The sequence below is a fragment of the Nerophis ophidion genome, linkage group LG01, assembly GCF_033978795.1.
Source record: "Nerophis ophidion isolate RoL-2023_Sa linkage group LG01, RoL_Noph_v1.0, whole genome shotgun sequence".
In the NCBI taxonomy this organism is placed as follows: Eukaryota; Metazoa; Chordata; class Actinopteri; order Syngnathiformes; family Syngnathidae; genus Nerophis; species Nerophis ophidion.
This window is the reverse complement of record NC_084611.1, coordinates 21,118,803-21,134,691: the sequence shown is the minus strand read 5'-3', so window position 1 is coordinate 21,134,691 and position 15,889 is coordinate 21,118,803. Positions and strand designations below refer to the sequence as shown.

Here is a 15,889-nt window from a genome sequence, read left to right as displayed (position 1 = left end):
TTTTTAGTTTACTAAATTGCAATTTTAAATTTCCCGCGAGTTTGTTGTTGAAAACGTCGCGGAATGATGACGCGTGCGCGTCACGTCCCGGGTTGCAGGGGACATATTAGCGCAGCACCATTTGCGGCTAAAAGTCGTCTCTTTTCATCGCGCAATTAAGCAGTATTCTGGACATCTGTGTTGCTGAATCTTTTGCAATTTGTTCAACAAATAATGGAGAAGTCAAAGTAGAAAGATGGAGGTAGGAAGCTTTAGCCTTTAGCCACACAAACACATGGTGTTTTCTTGTTTAAAATTCCCGTAGGTGAAGCTTTACTATGGATCAGAGCGGTCAAGCGAACATGGTTCCCGACCACTTGTCAACCGGCAGTGTTCGGTGTGAATATTGTGGTAAAAAGTCGCCTTTTAACGGAGATCAGCTGAGCTTGCGCTGTCCATGCAGCTGCCGTCGACTTCCCTCAGAGACTGGCCTCAAGACACCCGTGGACACACCCCTCTGACTATCAGGTACTATTTAATCTCACAAAAAAACACTAGCAACACAATAGAAAGATAAGGGATTTCCCAGAATTATCCTAGTAAATGTGTCTAAAAACATCTGAATCCGTCTCAATGCAATCGCCTTGTTTTTTTTTTCAACTTTATTTTTATTCATTTATTTTTTTCTAGTCCTTTGCTATCAATATCATCATCCACAAATCTTTTATCCTCGCTCAAATTAATGGGGAAATTGTCGTTTTCTCGGTCCGAATAGCTCTTGCTGCTGGAGGCTCCCATTATAAACAATGTGAGGACGTGAGGAGCCCTCACCCTTGTGACATCATCGTCTGCAACTTCCGGTAAAGGTGTTGTAAGCACATTACCAATGGAGCGCAATTTGTAAAATGCGCAACCGCATTTTGCAAATTTAATGTCAAATCAAATCAAATCAAATCACATCAAATCAAATCAAATGTTTATTGGATTCATCACTATACAGTGTACATCCACGACATAACTACCGACTAAACTACTACCACAACTTGGTTTACTATTTATAAAATATAATAATGTAGGGGGCTTCACGGTGGCAGAGGGGTTAGTGCGTCTGCCTCACAATACGAAGGTCCTGCAGTCTTGGGTTCAAATCCAGGCTCGGGATCTTTCTGTGTGGAGTTTGCATGTTCTTCCCGTGAATGCGTGGGTTCCCTCCGGGTACTCCGGCTTCCTCCCACTTCCAAAGACATGCACCTGGGGATAGGTTGATTGGCAACACTAAATAATTGGCCCCAGTGTGTGAATGTGAGTGTGAATGTTGTCTGTCTATCTGTGTTGGCCCTGTGATGAGGTGGCGACTTGTCCGGGGTGTACCCCGCCTTCCGCCCGATTGTAGCTGAGATAGGCGCCAGCGCCCCCCGCAACCCCAAAAGGGAATAAGCGGTAGAAAATGGATGGATGGAATAATAATGTAGGGTTACCTGGAACTTGACATAGGCCACCCAGCCTGAATCCACACTTGGTAGTAGTTTAGTCAGTAGTTTAGTCGTGGATGTACACTGTATAGTAATGAATCCAATAAACATTTCATTTGATTTGACATTAAATTGCGCGCCATTGGTATTGTGCTTACAACAAAGGCAAGGCTTTTTTATTAGCGAACAAAAGTTGCGAACTTTATCGTGGATGTTCTCTACTAAATCCTTTCAGCAAAAATATGGCAATATCGCGAAATGATCAAGTACGACACATAGAATGGACCTGCTATCCCCGTTTAAATAAGAACATCTCATTTCAGTCGGCCTTTAAAGTGTTTGAAAAATACCTGTGTACTATTATTGTTAATACAAGTGTGAATATAAAAAATGATAATACTAATAATGATTTGCACTGTACCGTAGCTACATGTATGACATTTGCATTAAAACGCGTGGAAACAAGTTTAGTATCTAGAAAATGATGACACTTCACGGCGCCTGCCAATAGATGGCGATGTTGACCGGTTCAAGATGGTAGTATTTTGTAAACGTCCATGGTGGTGGAGCCTTCACCGGAAGTGACGTCACTATGGAGAACTTTCATGCCTCAGCTCCTTAAGAAGGTCTGTCGCACTCTAGACATGGCTGGAACGAAGACCATTTTTTTAACCCTATTATTATTTCACTTTTTCTCCACCAAACTTCTTCAAGCCCTGTCACAAAGCCAAGATCCGGTAAGCGACTTTTATTTGCCTTTTAATCTTTGAAAATGACCCACCCCAGCCGTGTTACTCGTAAGTTTGGTCGCCAATTAGCACCGAGGTAGAGTTACAAATGTGTGCTTTGTTAATAAGCAGATAAAACGTAAAATGTTATCTGGATTTAGGAAATTAAGAAAAAAATATTTGGTTACTGTTACTACATAACTGCCACATAAACAATCTGAAGACTGAACTAAATACGTTCAATATGTTGGTTTGTGGATGTTCGATACACAAATTTAATCAAATACAATTGCTTGGTTGCCATCACGTGACAAAAGGCACTTCCGGATTTCAGGAGACGGTCAAATGTCCAGTTAAACTGCCTGCATCAGTGCTCATGGGCGTATATTAAAGGCCTACTGAAATGAGATGTTCTTATTTAAACGGCGATAGCAGGTCCATTCTATGTGTCATTCTTGATCATTTGATATTGCCATATTTTTGCTGAAAGGATTTAGTAGAGAACATCGACGATAAAGTTCGCAACTTTTGGTGCTGATAAAAAAGCCTTTTTTTTTTTTTTATGTTTTTAAATTTCAACATTAACAAACCAATGAGTAAAAACAATCAAAATAGTTCAAGTATAGTATAAAACATGACAAAACATTATAAGAACAGTACAAAACAGCGCCAGGGGGTTGTGAAGTGAAGTGAAGTGAAGTGAATTATATTCATATAGCGCTTTTTCTCTAGTGACTCAAAGCGCTTTACATAGTGAAACCCAATATCTAAGTTACATTTAAACCAGTGTGGGTGGCACTGGGAGCAGGTGGGTAAAGTGTCTTGCCCAAGGACACAACGACAGTGACTAGGATGGCGGAAGCGGGAATCGAACCTGCAACCCTCAAGTTGCTGGCACGGCCACTCTACCAACCGAGCTGAACAAAACAAATATTATATATAATAACCAAAATGCAAAGCCATAGGCTCATTCAGATTCATTAAATAACTTAATTCAGTGGTTCTTAACCTTGTTGGAGGCACCGAACCCCACCAGTTTCATATGCGCATTCACCGAACCCTTCTTTAGTAAAAAAATTAAATGTTTTTTTTTTCAAATTCAAGACAAAGTTGTATGTTTTTGGTAACACTTTAGTATAGGGGAACATATTCTAAGTAACAAAGACTTAATATAGAGTTATTTGGACACTAGGGGAACATATTCTAAGTCAGTGGTTCTCAAATGGGGGTACGCGTACCCCTGGGGGTACTTGAAGGTATGCCAAGGGGTACGTGAGATTTTTTTTTTTAATATTCTAAAATAGCAACAATTCAAACATCATTTATAAATATATTTATTGAATAATACTCCAACAAAATATTAGTGTAAGTTCATAAACTGTGTAAAGAAATGCAACAATGGAATATTCAGTGTTGATAGCTAGATTTTCTGTGGACATGTTCCATAAATATTGATGTTAAAGATTTATTTTTTTGTGAATACATTTTTAGAATTAAGTTCATGAATCCAGATGGATCTCTATTACAATCTCTTTCTATGTGTAGAAATCTTTATTTATAATTGAATTACTTGTTTCTTTTTTAACAAGTTTTTAGTTGTTTTTATATCTTTTTTTCCAGATAGTTCTAGAAAGACCACTACAAATGAGCAATATTTTGCACTGGCATACACTTTAATAAATCAGAAACTGATGACATAGTTCTCTATTTTACTTATTTATCTCTTTTTTTTCAACCAAAAATGCTTTGCTCTGATTAGGGGGTACTTTAATTAAAAAAATGCTCACAGGGGGTACATCACTGAAAAAAGGTTGAGAACCACTGTTCTAAGTAATAGAATATGTTAGTTATTTGGTTAGGGTTAGGGTCAGGGTTAGAGGGTTAGGGTTATAATAAGGCTGCCGAATAAGGCATTAATTAGTACTTAATGACTAGTTAAGAACCAATATGTTACTAATTTGCATGTTAATAAGCAACTAATTAATGGTGAATATGTTCCCCATACTAAAGTGTTACCATAATTTTTTTACTGGTGCACAAAATCAACCCTGCATGAACATCACCTTGTTCAAACAACAAAACTAAGACAGTGCATAAACTCACAACAAATTACACACCTGCAAATCAGTCAGCTGTTGCCGTATCTGTAATATGCCAACAGGGAGAGGTTTGTATTTACACGAAGAGTCGGATGTGTTTTATCTCCGCCGAACCCCTGAGGTCGACTCACCGAACCCCTAGGGTTCGATCGAACCCTGGTTAAGAACCACTGACTTAAATTTAGAACACAGCATCAACATTTTCACTGCTTTTTGGTTGTTAGAGGTAGAGAGCATTTTAAAGTAAAGTTCAAAATCTTTTTTAAAGGCACAAAAGACAGGTCGGGGATTGAGAAACTTACATTTATGGATATAAAACTTAGCCAATAAAAGGTAGAAAAGGTAGAATTATTTTGCACATTTTTGTTCATACAGTGTAAAACCAAAAGTCACATCTTTAAATCAAAGCACAAATTTGTCATGAATATTGTCCAGGATGAAGCGACAGATGCCCTGCCATAATGTTTTCACAAGTCCAAAACAAGTGGTTAACAGTCTCTGGATGAATGTTACAAAAGGTGCAGGTATCAATATCCTTCTTGTATCTAACCATCACCGTCTTTACAGGGTAATAACGATGAATGATTTTAAAAGATATCTCTTTAACTTTGTTGGTAAGTAAATACCTGTTAGGAAGGGACCACGTTTTGACCCAACAGATGTCATTTACAACATTATTCCAGAGGGCAATTACATAATAAAGCCTTCCCTTTACCGGAAGTCGCAGATGATGACGTCACAAGGGTGAGGGCTCCTCACGTCCTCACATTGTTTTTAATGGGAGCCTCCAGCAGCAAGAGCTATTCGGACAGAGAAAACGACAATTTCCCCATTAATTTGAGCGAGGATAAAAGATTTGTGGATGATGATATTAATAGCGAAGGACTAGAAAAAAAATATATAAAAAAAAAAAGGCGATTGTATTGGGACGGATTCAGATGTTTTTAGACACATTTACTAGGATAATTCTGGTAAATCCCTAATCTTTTTATGGTGTTGCTAGTGTTTTAGTGAGATTAAATAGTACCTGATAGTCGGAGGGGTTTGTTCATGGGTGTCTTGATGCCAGTCTCTGATGGAGGTTGACGGCAGCTGCATGGACGGTGCAAGCTCAGCTGATATCCGGTAAGAGGCGACTTTTTACCACAATTTTCTCAACGAAACCTGCCGGTTGACAAGTGGTCGGGAACCATGTTTGCTTGATAGCTCTGATCCATAGTAAAGCTACACCTCCGGGAATTTTAAACAAGGAATCACCGTGTGTTTGTGTGGCTAAAGGCTAAAGCTTCCCAACTCTATCTTTCTACTTAGACTTCTCCATTATTAATTGAACAAATTACAAAAGATTCAGCAACACAAATGTCCAGAATACTGTTAAATTGCGCGATGAAAAGAGACTACTTTTAGCCGCAAATAGTGCTGAGCTAATATTTCCTGACAGTCCGTGACTTGACGCGCACGCGTCATCATTCCGCGACGTTTTCAACAAGGAAACTCGCGGGAAATTTAAAATTGCAATTTAGTAAACTAAACCGGCCGTATTGGCATGTGTTGCAATGTTAATATTTCATCATTGATATATAAACTATCAGACTACGTGGTCGGTAGTAGTGGGTTTCAGTAGGCCTTTAAAATGTGATGTAGATTTACACTCTCATAAAAAAAATATATTTGAAAGATTTAAACCCTTCATCATCACAAATATGTAACTGCTTGGCTCAACCTGGACACTCACAAAGATTTAAAGTAGAAACGATTGGATGGACGTAATATTTTTACATCTGAAGGTGCCCACAAATAAGCATTAATTCGTGAAAGACATTGTTGGACTTATTTGTGCATTGCTCAGTAAGATATTTGAATGACATAACAAGTGCTGTGCTCCTGTGATTGAGGAGAAAAAGGATATGTTTGTTTGTTGTTGATTTCCTGTGACAAATATTAGTCTCATCTAGAATTTTTGCCTGTAGTTTTTATATTCTGAAGATCAGTTCTGAAGTTTTGTCTCATTATTTAGCTATAGATGTCCCTGTAGTTCACCAATGTTTGCTAGCGATAATAAGATTCAGTATAGAGGGGTTCGGATTTTTCTACATGGATCACAATGTATTACTATTGGCCATATTAGAAGGCTTCGTTTGTGTCACGCCCCACTGTGCTTGATCATTCGACTATTGATTCTAATTATGCCGACGACGTGTGCAATTGTCAACTGCCGCAATCAAGATAGGAGAGATATTACTAGCTTTTATCGCAATCCTAAGCATATTTCTGGACAAATGAAAGTGTTAAGAGCGAAGGAGAGCATGAATTGCAAGAATTAACCAAGATGTGACATGCTGTAACGACATTGTGTGTGTTTTTGGATCATTTGATTTCAGGTAATTAAGAAAACTTTGTTAGTAAAAAGAAATCTGAAATAAACAACAGCCCCACTTTGCATTAACTGGATGTGCTTGATCGAAGAACTTTGATAGTAGAAAATAGTACTCACTTCTCTCATCCGGACTTTAGCCTTCACACATAAAAAAGGGAAGTGACATGAGAACATGATTCTCCCAATTCTGCTTTACAGTCACATTGTGCTGAGATTACAATATATTGGTTATCCGTTATTATCCAGGGTGTCAAACTTTGGTCGGCTTATTTCTGAGAGTGCATTACTGGCTTGACGACATGATGTCCACTGGGTTTGTAGAAATAAATACAAACGTCACAAACCCATCCAATAACAAAGCAGTAATAGCTTTCTAGACTTATAATTTTGAAAGTCCTTGAAGGTGTACAATGGGCTGGGTTGTAAAATTGAGTTTTTCACAAAGTCCGGGTATGAGACATTTGGGAAGATGACGTGCTCTTTGCTGCACTCAAATTTGCCGTTCTTTCACAGATTCTTGCATCCAATTACATCTTTTTGCTTCTTATAATGACTCAAAGTAATTCTCTCTTGTGTCACAGCCGGTGCAATGTTATTTTTCACTGTATAGTTTAGAAATATTACGCGTAGCGCTATCGTGAATGGTGACGCTCGTCTTTCAATATGGCTTCTGGCAGTAAATCGGAAGCCCTCTATATGCTGTTGAGCCTATGAGAGATGTATTCATCTTGTATGACGGATATTTTCTTGATGCTAACAAATACCACCATAGACGCTATAATGTGGTCATCAGTGTTGAATTAAGCACTTGGCTTTCCAGGACAACAACAGAAACTAAGCTTTCACTTTCTGTTGTGAAAATTGTGAAGGAAAATACAGTGGATTGGACTAACAATTACAATATTTATTACAAGGACTTAACATAATGTTAGTTTATTTGCACAACCAGGTCTTCGTACTTATATTTAGGCGTTATGTGGCAACCACAAAAGAACACAAACCGATGCGATCTCTTGTCCTTTCTTTACGTTCAGTTCTGCTCTCCAACACTACTAACATAATGGAGAATGAACTGGATTGCATCAAAGAAAGTTTCTCAAACAAATCAAATATTAAAACAAAACATTTTACAAAGCGATTGCTGCAGACACAGGCATGGTGCAACTGTATTACACAAGATGATGACCCCTGTGGGAAGTCAGCCCCCTGTCTTGTCCAAATCTCTCTAAACAAACAAGAAATGTATCCCAATGGTTTGTGCTACATCTGTGCTTGTCTTTTCTACAAACATTTTTGTTTGTGCCGTTAACATTTTTTAAGTCATTAATGTGTTGTTTAGGTTAATAATATGTAATTAATACGTTATTAACCAGGACTAGACCTTAACTATGTCAAAATCTTCCCTGACTTGTCACAATCATTAGTGCTACGTTTGTGCTGGAAACCTTTTTGTTTGTGCCACTATGGTTTTTAGGTCATTGTTTTATTTTTGTTGTATTATTAACATGTAATTAATATGTTATTAATTATGACCCGACCCTATATATGTCAAAATCCCCCAAAGTGTTCATTGGTTTGTGCAATGTTTGTTCTGGTATGTGCTGCAGAAATATTTGGTCTAACTGTTAATATTTTTTAAAGTTTTTAACGTTTTGTGATTCACCTGTGTCAACTTAAAAACTAACGGCACAAAGTAAAATTTCTGTAGCACAGACGATTGGGACAATTATGGTGAGAAGGCGACAAGGTGGGGCAGGGGACTACGTCACACCAATTTTTTATTCCCTCCGACGTCTTAATCAAGGCTCAAGTTGTTCGTTTTTCTCACACAAACATTTATTTCAGCCACACCTTCTTCTCGTTAATAACAATGCCAAAATAATGCTGTCAGATCTAATAAATAAGAAAAACAGAAATTACAATTAGTCTGACATGAAATAAAATGAAACACATTGATTTCATATACATTATCCGAAAGCATCATACCTCATTGACTTCACAAACTCAGAGAGAATACATTTTATTTTGAAGCCGGGACTATTAACCTATTTCATCAAATGTTTGCTGTCTCATGCTGCTGCCCTTATTCCGTCACATATTAATTGTCCCCCCAACAATGTGACCAAACCAAAACAAAAAATATGTTACCCTACAATTTACATGGGTTTGTAACAGAAATAAAGTTAACATACTTGCATGAAATCACCAAAGAAAATAAATTTTTAATCACATTATGTGTAAATATGAAAGTATATTTATACATTGTATTTATTTCCTCTAACCAACTATGAAATTATATAACATATACTGTATACAATGTGATTCTGTCAGCAGCTACATCAATGATGACTGTGATATTTTTAAGAGCCCTTTTCTTTCACTTTCGTTTTTTCCTTGACTTTATCATGAATGAATGAATGAATGAATGAAATAAGTTTATTTCGGTCATATAATCAATCAAATCAATCAACCATTTTGTGTGATCAGTTTTACAGTACAGGTTATACGTAAACAATCAGACACATTTACACACAAAAGAAAAGAAAAAGGAGGACCAAAAAAGAAATAGGCTGAAGCCAAAGCTTATATTTGCCTATCCTATACCTTCACTGAAAATAAGATTGCCTGGAACATCAACGTTAAAAAAAAAAATCAATGGAATGAAAGTAATTGTTACTATATTTGATCATTTTCAATTATTTCACCTTTCAAGGTTTTCTTAAACCTTACCAAAGAAGTGCATGTCTTCAGCTCATCACTGAGCTTGTTCCACCATTTAACTCCAAAAACTGTAATACATTTGTATTTTATATTCGTTCTCGCTTTACCTATTTCAAAAATCAATATCCCCCGTAAATAATAGTTTTCTCCTCTTGAAATAGCCTAAGAATACAAGCTGGAAGGCTGTTGTTCTTTACTCGAAACATAATTTCCATTGGTTTTGTAAACACAATGTCTGAAAATTTTAATACATTTGAACTTATAAATAATGGATTGGTATGTTCATAGTAGCACGCTTTGTGTATTGTTCTAATGACCCTTTTTTGAAGTTTTATTATTGGGTCTACGTTTTATAAACATTTCCCCAAATTTCAACACAATACGTTAAATATGGAAAAAAATAAAAGAATAATACAACATATGCAGGCATTTCTTATTCAGCATGTGTCTTACTTTATAAAGAATAGCAAAAGATTTGGATATTTTTCCCTTTATATATTCAATATGCGGTTTCCAACACAGTTTATGATCAATTATTATTCCCAAGAATTTTTTTTCATATACTCTATCAATTTCCACTTGATTTAATTTTAATTTTGCTACACAATTTGTCCTTGCACCACTAAACACCATAAATCTCGTTATATGCAAATATAATGACAATAAAGTTAATTCTATTCTATTCTATTATATTCTAAATTTAGTTTTGTTATCATTTAATGATAAATTATTATCATTATCTTTATGACCCACTTCTTTCGGGACTCTATAAAAGCTCTTTCCTATCTCTCTTTTTGAATGATTGGAACAGCAATACAGCATTTTTTGCTCAAAATCTGAACTCACTCTCACTTGTTTTAATGCTACGCTTAATCTGGTTGACCCATCATGTGAATTGAAGTGAAGTGAATTATATTTATATAGCGCTTTTCTCTAGTGACTCAAAGCGCTTTTACATAGTGAAACCCAATATCTAAGTTACATTTAAACCAGTGTGGGTGGCACTGGGAGCAGGTGGGTATAGTGTCTTGCCTAAGGACACAACGGCAGTGACTAGGGAATCGAACCTGCAACCCTTTAAGTTGCTGGCACGGCCACTCTACCAACCGAGCAAAGAAGTAAAACGGATGAGACGTCATGCAACCCAGCAAAAACAATTTTTGTCGACATATTACATAGTGCACAGTTAAACGCTTCAGTATTTGGGGATCCATCCATTTTATACGGCTTGTCCCTTTCGTGGTTGCGCAGGGTACTGGAGCCTCTCTCAGCTGCATTCCAGCGGAAGGCGGTGTACACCCTGGACAAGTCGCCACGTCATCGCAGGGCCAACACAGATAGACAACATGGATGTTAATCAAAATTGTACATACATTACTTGTATACTTCCCAAGCATCACAATTCTAGTTTTAGACATTCTTTTTACTTTTGTTTCATTCAATAAAAGAATGAAATTCACCAGTATCAATAAAAAGTCGCATACATTTCTATACAGTAATTAATACAGTGCCAATAGGGAATTACACGCAACAACTCCAAAAGCTTTAAAGACAAAAATAATCCAACAACAAACACCATTAAACATGAATGCAACTAATAAAAATCGCTTCAATTACAGAAGCTATCCATCCATCCATCCATCATCTTCCGCTTATCCGAGGTCGGGTCGCGGGGGCAACAGCCTAAGCAGGGAAACCCAGACTTCCCTCTCCCCAGCCACTTCGTCTAGCTCTTCCCGGGGGATCCCGAGGCGTTCCCAGGCCAGCCGGGAGACATAGTCTTCCCAACGTGTCCTGGGTCTTCCCCGTGGCCTCCTACCGGTTGGACGTGCCCTACACACCTCCCTAGGGAGGCGTTCGGGTGGCATCCTGACCAGATGCCCGAACCACCTCATCTGGCTCCTCTCGATGTGGAGGAGCAGCGGCTTTACTTTGAGTTCCTCCCGGATGGCAGAGCTTCTCACTCTATCTCTAAGGGAGAGCCCCGCCACACGGCGGAGGAAACTCATTTCGGCCGCTTGTACCCGTGATCTTATCCTTTCGGTCATGACCCAAAGCTCATGACCATAGGTGAGGATGGGAACGTAGATCGACCGGTATATTGAGAGCTTTGCCTTCCGGCTCAGCTCCTTCTTCACCACAACAGATCGGTACAACGTCCGCATTACTGAAGACGCCGCACCGATCCGCCTGTCGATCTCACGATCCACTCTTCCCTCACTCGTGAAAAAGACTCCTAGGTATTTGAACTCCTCCACTTGGGGCAGGGTCTCCTCCCCAACCCGGAGATGGCATTCCACCCTTTTCCGGGCGAGAACCATGGACTCGGACTTGGAGGTGCTGATTCTCATTCCAGAACAGAAGCTACATGAACAAGAACAATATTGAACAACAAAGTTGTGAGTGTGCTGCAGTTACTGCTATTAGCACTATGGCAACAAAACCTTGTCATCATTTACCAACTAGACATGCAGCACCGTTGATAATAATAATAATTATATACGCCGCCTTCCGCCTGGATGCAGCTGAGATCCAGCACCCCCGCTACCCCAAAAAGGAACAAGTGGTAGAAAATGGATTGATGGATGGATATGCGCATTCTATTACATTAAATACTACCACAATGTTAAGCTAGAACCACAGAAAAACAAATGCTTTTTGTGTCTCTTTTGTTATTCTACACTTAGAGATGGTGTTTAAAACCGGTTCTCCCGATTATTCGATAAGAAAAGAACCGATTCCATGGATTCAAATCCCTTTTTGAGAACCGGTTCCCGTTATCAAAGCCACTATACCGTATTTTCGCGACCATAAGTTGCACTGTATTAAAAGGCGCTGTATCATTTAGAAGTGCTATTTATGTATTTAACTTATAAGGTGCGGCGTATTTTTGGACGCAGGCATGGTTAAACATACGTTAGCTTAAAACGTACGCTAGCGTGCATGGACGCTAGGGGTGTAACGGTACATGTATTTGTATTGAACCGTTTCGGTACGGGGGTTTCGGTTTGGCACGCGGGCGTACCAAACGAGTTTGTAAGTCATCACAAGCTGCTATGCTTTCTGCCTCGGTCTCAGCATCAAGCATTTGTACCGCCCACACAACCATCTGATTGGTTACATACAAAGCCAATCAGCAGTGCGTATTCAGAGCGATGTAACAGCCATTTAGCAGTGCGTATTCAGAGTGCATGGAGTCACTGCTTCAGCGTCGAGCAGATAGGTGTTTAGCAGGGGAGCAGCGGACTCTCCCCTAATGATAATAAACACTTCCAAGTCAACTACTTTCTAAACATCACTTTGAGCCCATTGACTTTCTAGGATCTTAAACTGCAGCTCAGCTCGCTCGCAGTTCTGGCTTGAGGTGAAGGCTAGTTAGCTTTTAGTGTAACGTTAGCTCATTTTGCTATGTGCGTGCGTGTGTGTGTGTGTTAGGGGCAGCAAAGCCCTGTCTGTCTGTTATTTCATTGAACTCCATGGTGTACTGTGATGAATAGTCTCCTATTGTTGTTGTACTATTTTTTCAGCTATAGTTACGTTAATCATTAGTAATGTAGCAGCTTAGTTTTGAATGGCAGGGTCCCTGCTACCACATGTTATTACAAATATAACATTTACATAATAGAAGTCAACTACAGGCTTCCCAAATGCTGTAATAAATTAAGCATGATGAGTTGACTTGAAACTGTTTAATGTTGCACTTTTTATATGTAGAAGAAAGGTTTTGTCATTTTATTTAATTAAAGCAACAACTTGAGGCAGTATAATGTGGATTAACGTGGGCAGAATTATTATATTGTTCCCAATGTTAAAAGGATAAAGCCATTGTTTACAAATTTGGTAAATAAATAACCAAAAAATGTATATTTTGGTGTTTTCTTACTGTACCGAAAATGAACCGAACCGTGACCTCTAAACCGAGGTACGTACCGACCCGAAATTTTTGTTTACCGTTACACCACTAATGGACGCTGTTTTAAAAAGGCAGCAGGAGCAAAGCTGAATTGGGTTGTACTTTTATTGAAGTATTTATCAATATACTCACATTATTTTTTGATCAATCCTCATCCACAAATCCGTCAAAGTCCTCATCTTCTGTGTCCGAAATGAACAGCTGGGCAAATTCTCCATCAAACACGCTAGATTACCTCCCCTCAATTTCAAAGTCTGTCTCATTGACCATTAGCATAGCAAGCTAGCACATCAGTAAAAGCCGACTTTTCTTTCCCCCTACCGTGCTGGTCACCTTCTTCTCCAGTGTGCTTCACCGGTATGTTGAAAGTGAGCGGCACCTCGTCCATGTTGGTGTTTGTCGGCAATTTTTAAATTTATAACGCACATACTGCACTATATGCTCACGGGGGGCGTGTCTTTAGGGTCCCCTCTCACCTGAAACCTTCACCCTTTATTTAACGTCCGCATGCTGTTGTCAGTCACACCCGCCTTTCCTCCATATAAACAGCGTGCCGGCCCAGTCATACAACATCTATGGCTTTTGGAACTCAGTGCACCACAACAACTTATCTGGATTCAATAAGAGATTCGATAAGGAATCGGTTCGATAAGAGGCTTCAATAATGCACTCGAACTCGATCATTTCTTAACGAACATCATCCCTATCTATACTACAGTAGTGCGAAAACCAGTGTTTATACTGTTATATACTGCACTATGGTGTACTGCTGTTTTTTAATATTGTTACTTTTGTGAGTGAATTTTATGAAAAGTGTGGAAAGTGAACAAATATGTTGGCGATGTTGATGAATTGTGTGTCTTGATATTAAAGGTAATTATTATTATCCATTATCAATAGTGCTACATCTATTGGTATTTTTATTTGTCGATGTACAGTGCAATAATGTTCATTGTCATTTCTATGTTAGGGAATAAGCGGTAGAAAATGGATGTTAGTAGTATTCACTTCACTGACTGCTTATTTGCTATCGTTTTTCATATCATATTTGTGCATATCATATTGGCTGATGTTGTTTCATTGTTGTTGTCTCTCTGTCTTATCCCCCTCTTGTCACCGCAATTTCCCCCTCAAAATTCCTCCCTTTCTATCCCCTCCTGCTCCGGTCCAGCTGCGGAAAACATTATATACATAAAATGAAGTCAAATACAATTAAGTAAAGAACTATCTTGCACTTCTCCTTTGAAAAGTAAATCTGTACAGCAGATATGGGCATCTACATCAACAATATGATTTGCCTGAATGGCTGGAAAGGACAAAAAAAGATATATTAATTATTAATTTCTTTAAAAAGTAGTGAAAAAACTGGTAACAAATCATAAATATAATATTTTGTGAACAAATGGTAGATTTTATTCTTAGGGCTTATCGTCCGGGCCTAAGTTAACAACTATTTGAAATGATAAACTGCCTCTTACATTTTGATTACTACTCACCTACACTGGTGGTTTGGTAGCACCTTTAGCGGTAACGTTCACTGGTAATTCTGAATGTGTATAAGTACTGTACTATTATGATCAGTGATGTAATTGCATGTGATTTGATGTCAGTCATTTTATGTGGCTGTATGTGTAGCTTAGTACATGTGTACAGCATGGTGTGGTATGACTTGACCACAAAAACCTTTTGGACAAGGATGTTTAGTTGAGGGTTGCATCTGGCCTTATGACAGCACTGTGTTTGTATGTATAAGTGTACATGTGTATGTTGTTCGAGTGTTAATAATGAAATTGTGTTATTTAGGAAACTTCATATTGCTTCTAAATCAGTGCTTCTTAACCTTGAAGGAGGTACCGAAACCCACCTGTTTCATACGCGCACTCACCGAACCCTTCTTTAGGGAAAAATACAATTTAAATGTTTTTTTTCAAATTCAAGACAGAGTTACCGTATTTTTCGGACTATAAGTCGAGGTTTTTTTCATAGTTTGGCCGTGGGTGCGACTTATACTCCAGAGCGACTTATAGTCGGAAAAATACGGTATATGTTTTTGGTAACACTTTAGTATGGGGAACATATTCTAAATAACAAATAATTGATTTAGAGTTTTTTGGACACTAGGGGAACATATTCTAAGTAGGGCTGCACTAATTTGATAGTCGTTTAATCTGTCGATTATTACTTCGATTAATCGATTAATAATCGGATAAAAGAGACAAACTACATTTCTATCCTTTCCGGTATTTTGTTGAAAAACAGCATACTGGCACCATACTTATTTTGATTATTGTTTCTCAGCTGTTTGTAAATGTTGCAGTGTATTAAAAAAAAAATATATATATATTTTTTAGATAAATAAAAAAAAAGTAGTCTCCGCGCATGCGCATAGCATAGATCCAACGAATCGATGACTAAATTAATCACCAACTATTTTTATAATCGATTTTAATCAATTTAATCGATTAGTTTTTGCAGCCCTAATTCTAAGTAACAAAGACTTAATTTGGAGTTATTTGGTTAGGGTTAGGGTTAGAGGGTTAGGGCCAGGGTTAGAAAGTTAGGGTTATAATAAGGCCATGCCAAATAAGGCATTAATACGT

General features: G+C 38.1%; 1 protein-coding gene across 1 annotated transcript in view; it reads left to right on the top strand.

Moving 5' to 3' along the window:
* Window positions 1-2,032: 2,032 nt before the first annotated feature.
* The window catches only part of dpp7 (dipeptidyl-peptidase 7), a 34,207-nt gene continuing 20,350 nt past the window's right edge, over window positions 2,033-15,889 (top strand). Inside the window, exon 1 of the mRNA XM_061898043.1 lies at window positions 2,033-2,188. Within this exon, the coding sequence (XP_061754027.1) occupies window positions 2,057-2,188 (132 nt within the window). The 5' untranslated portion in view covers window positions 2,033-2,056. The remainder of the gene's footprint in view (window positions 2,189-15,889) is intronic.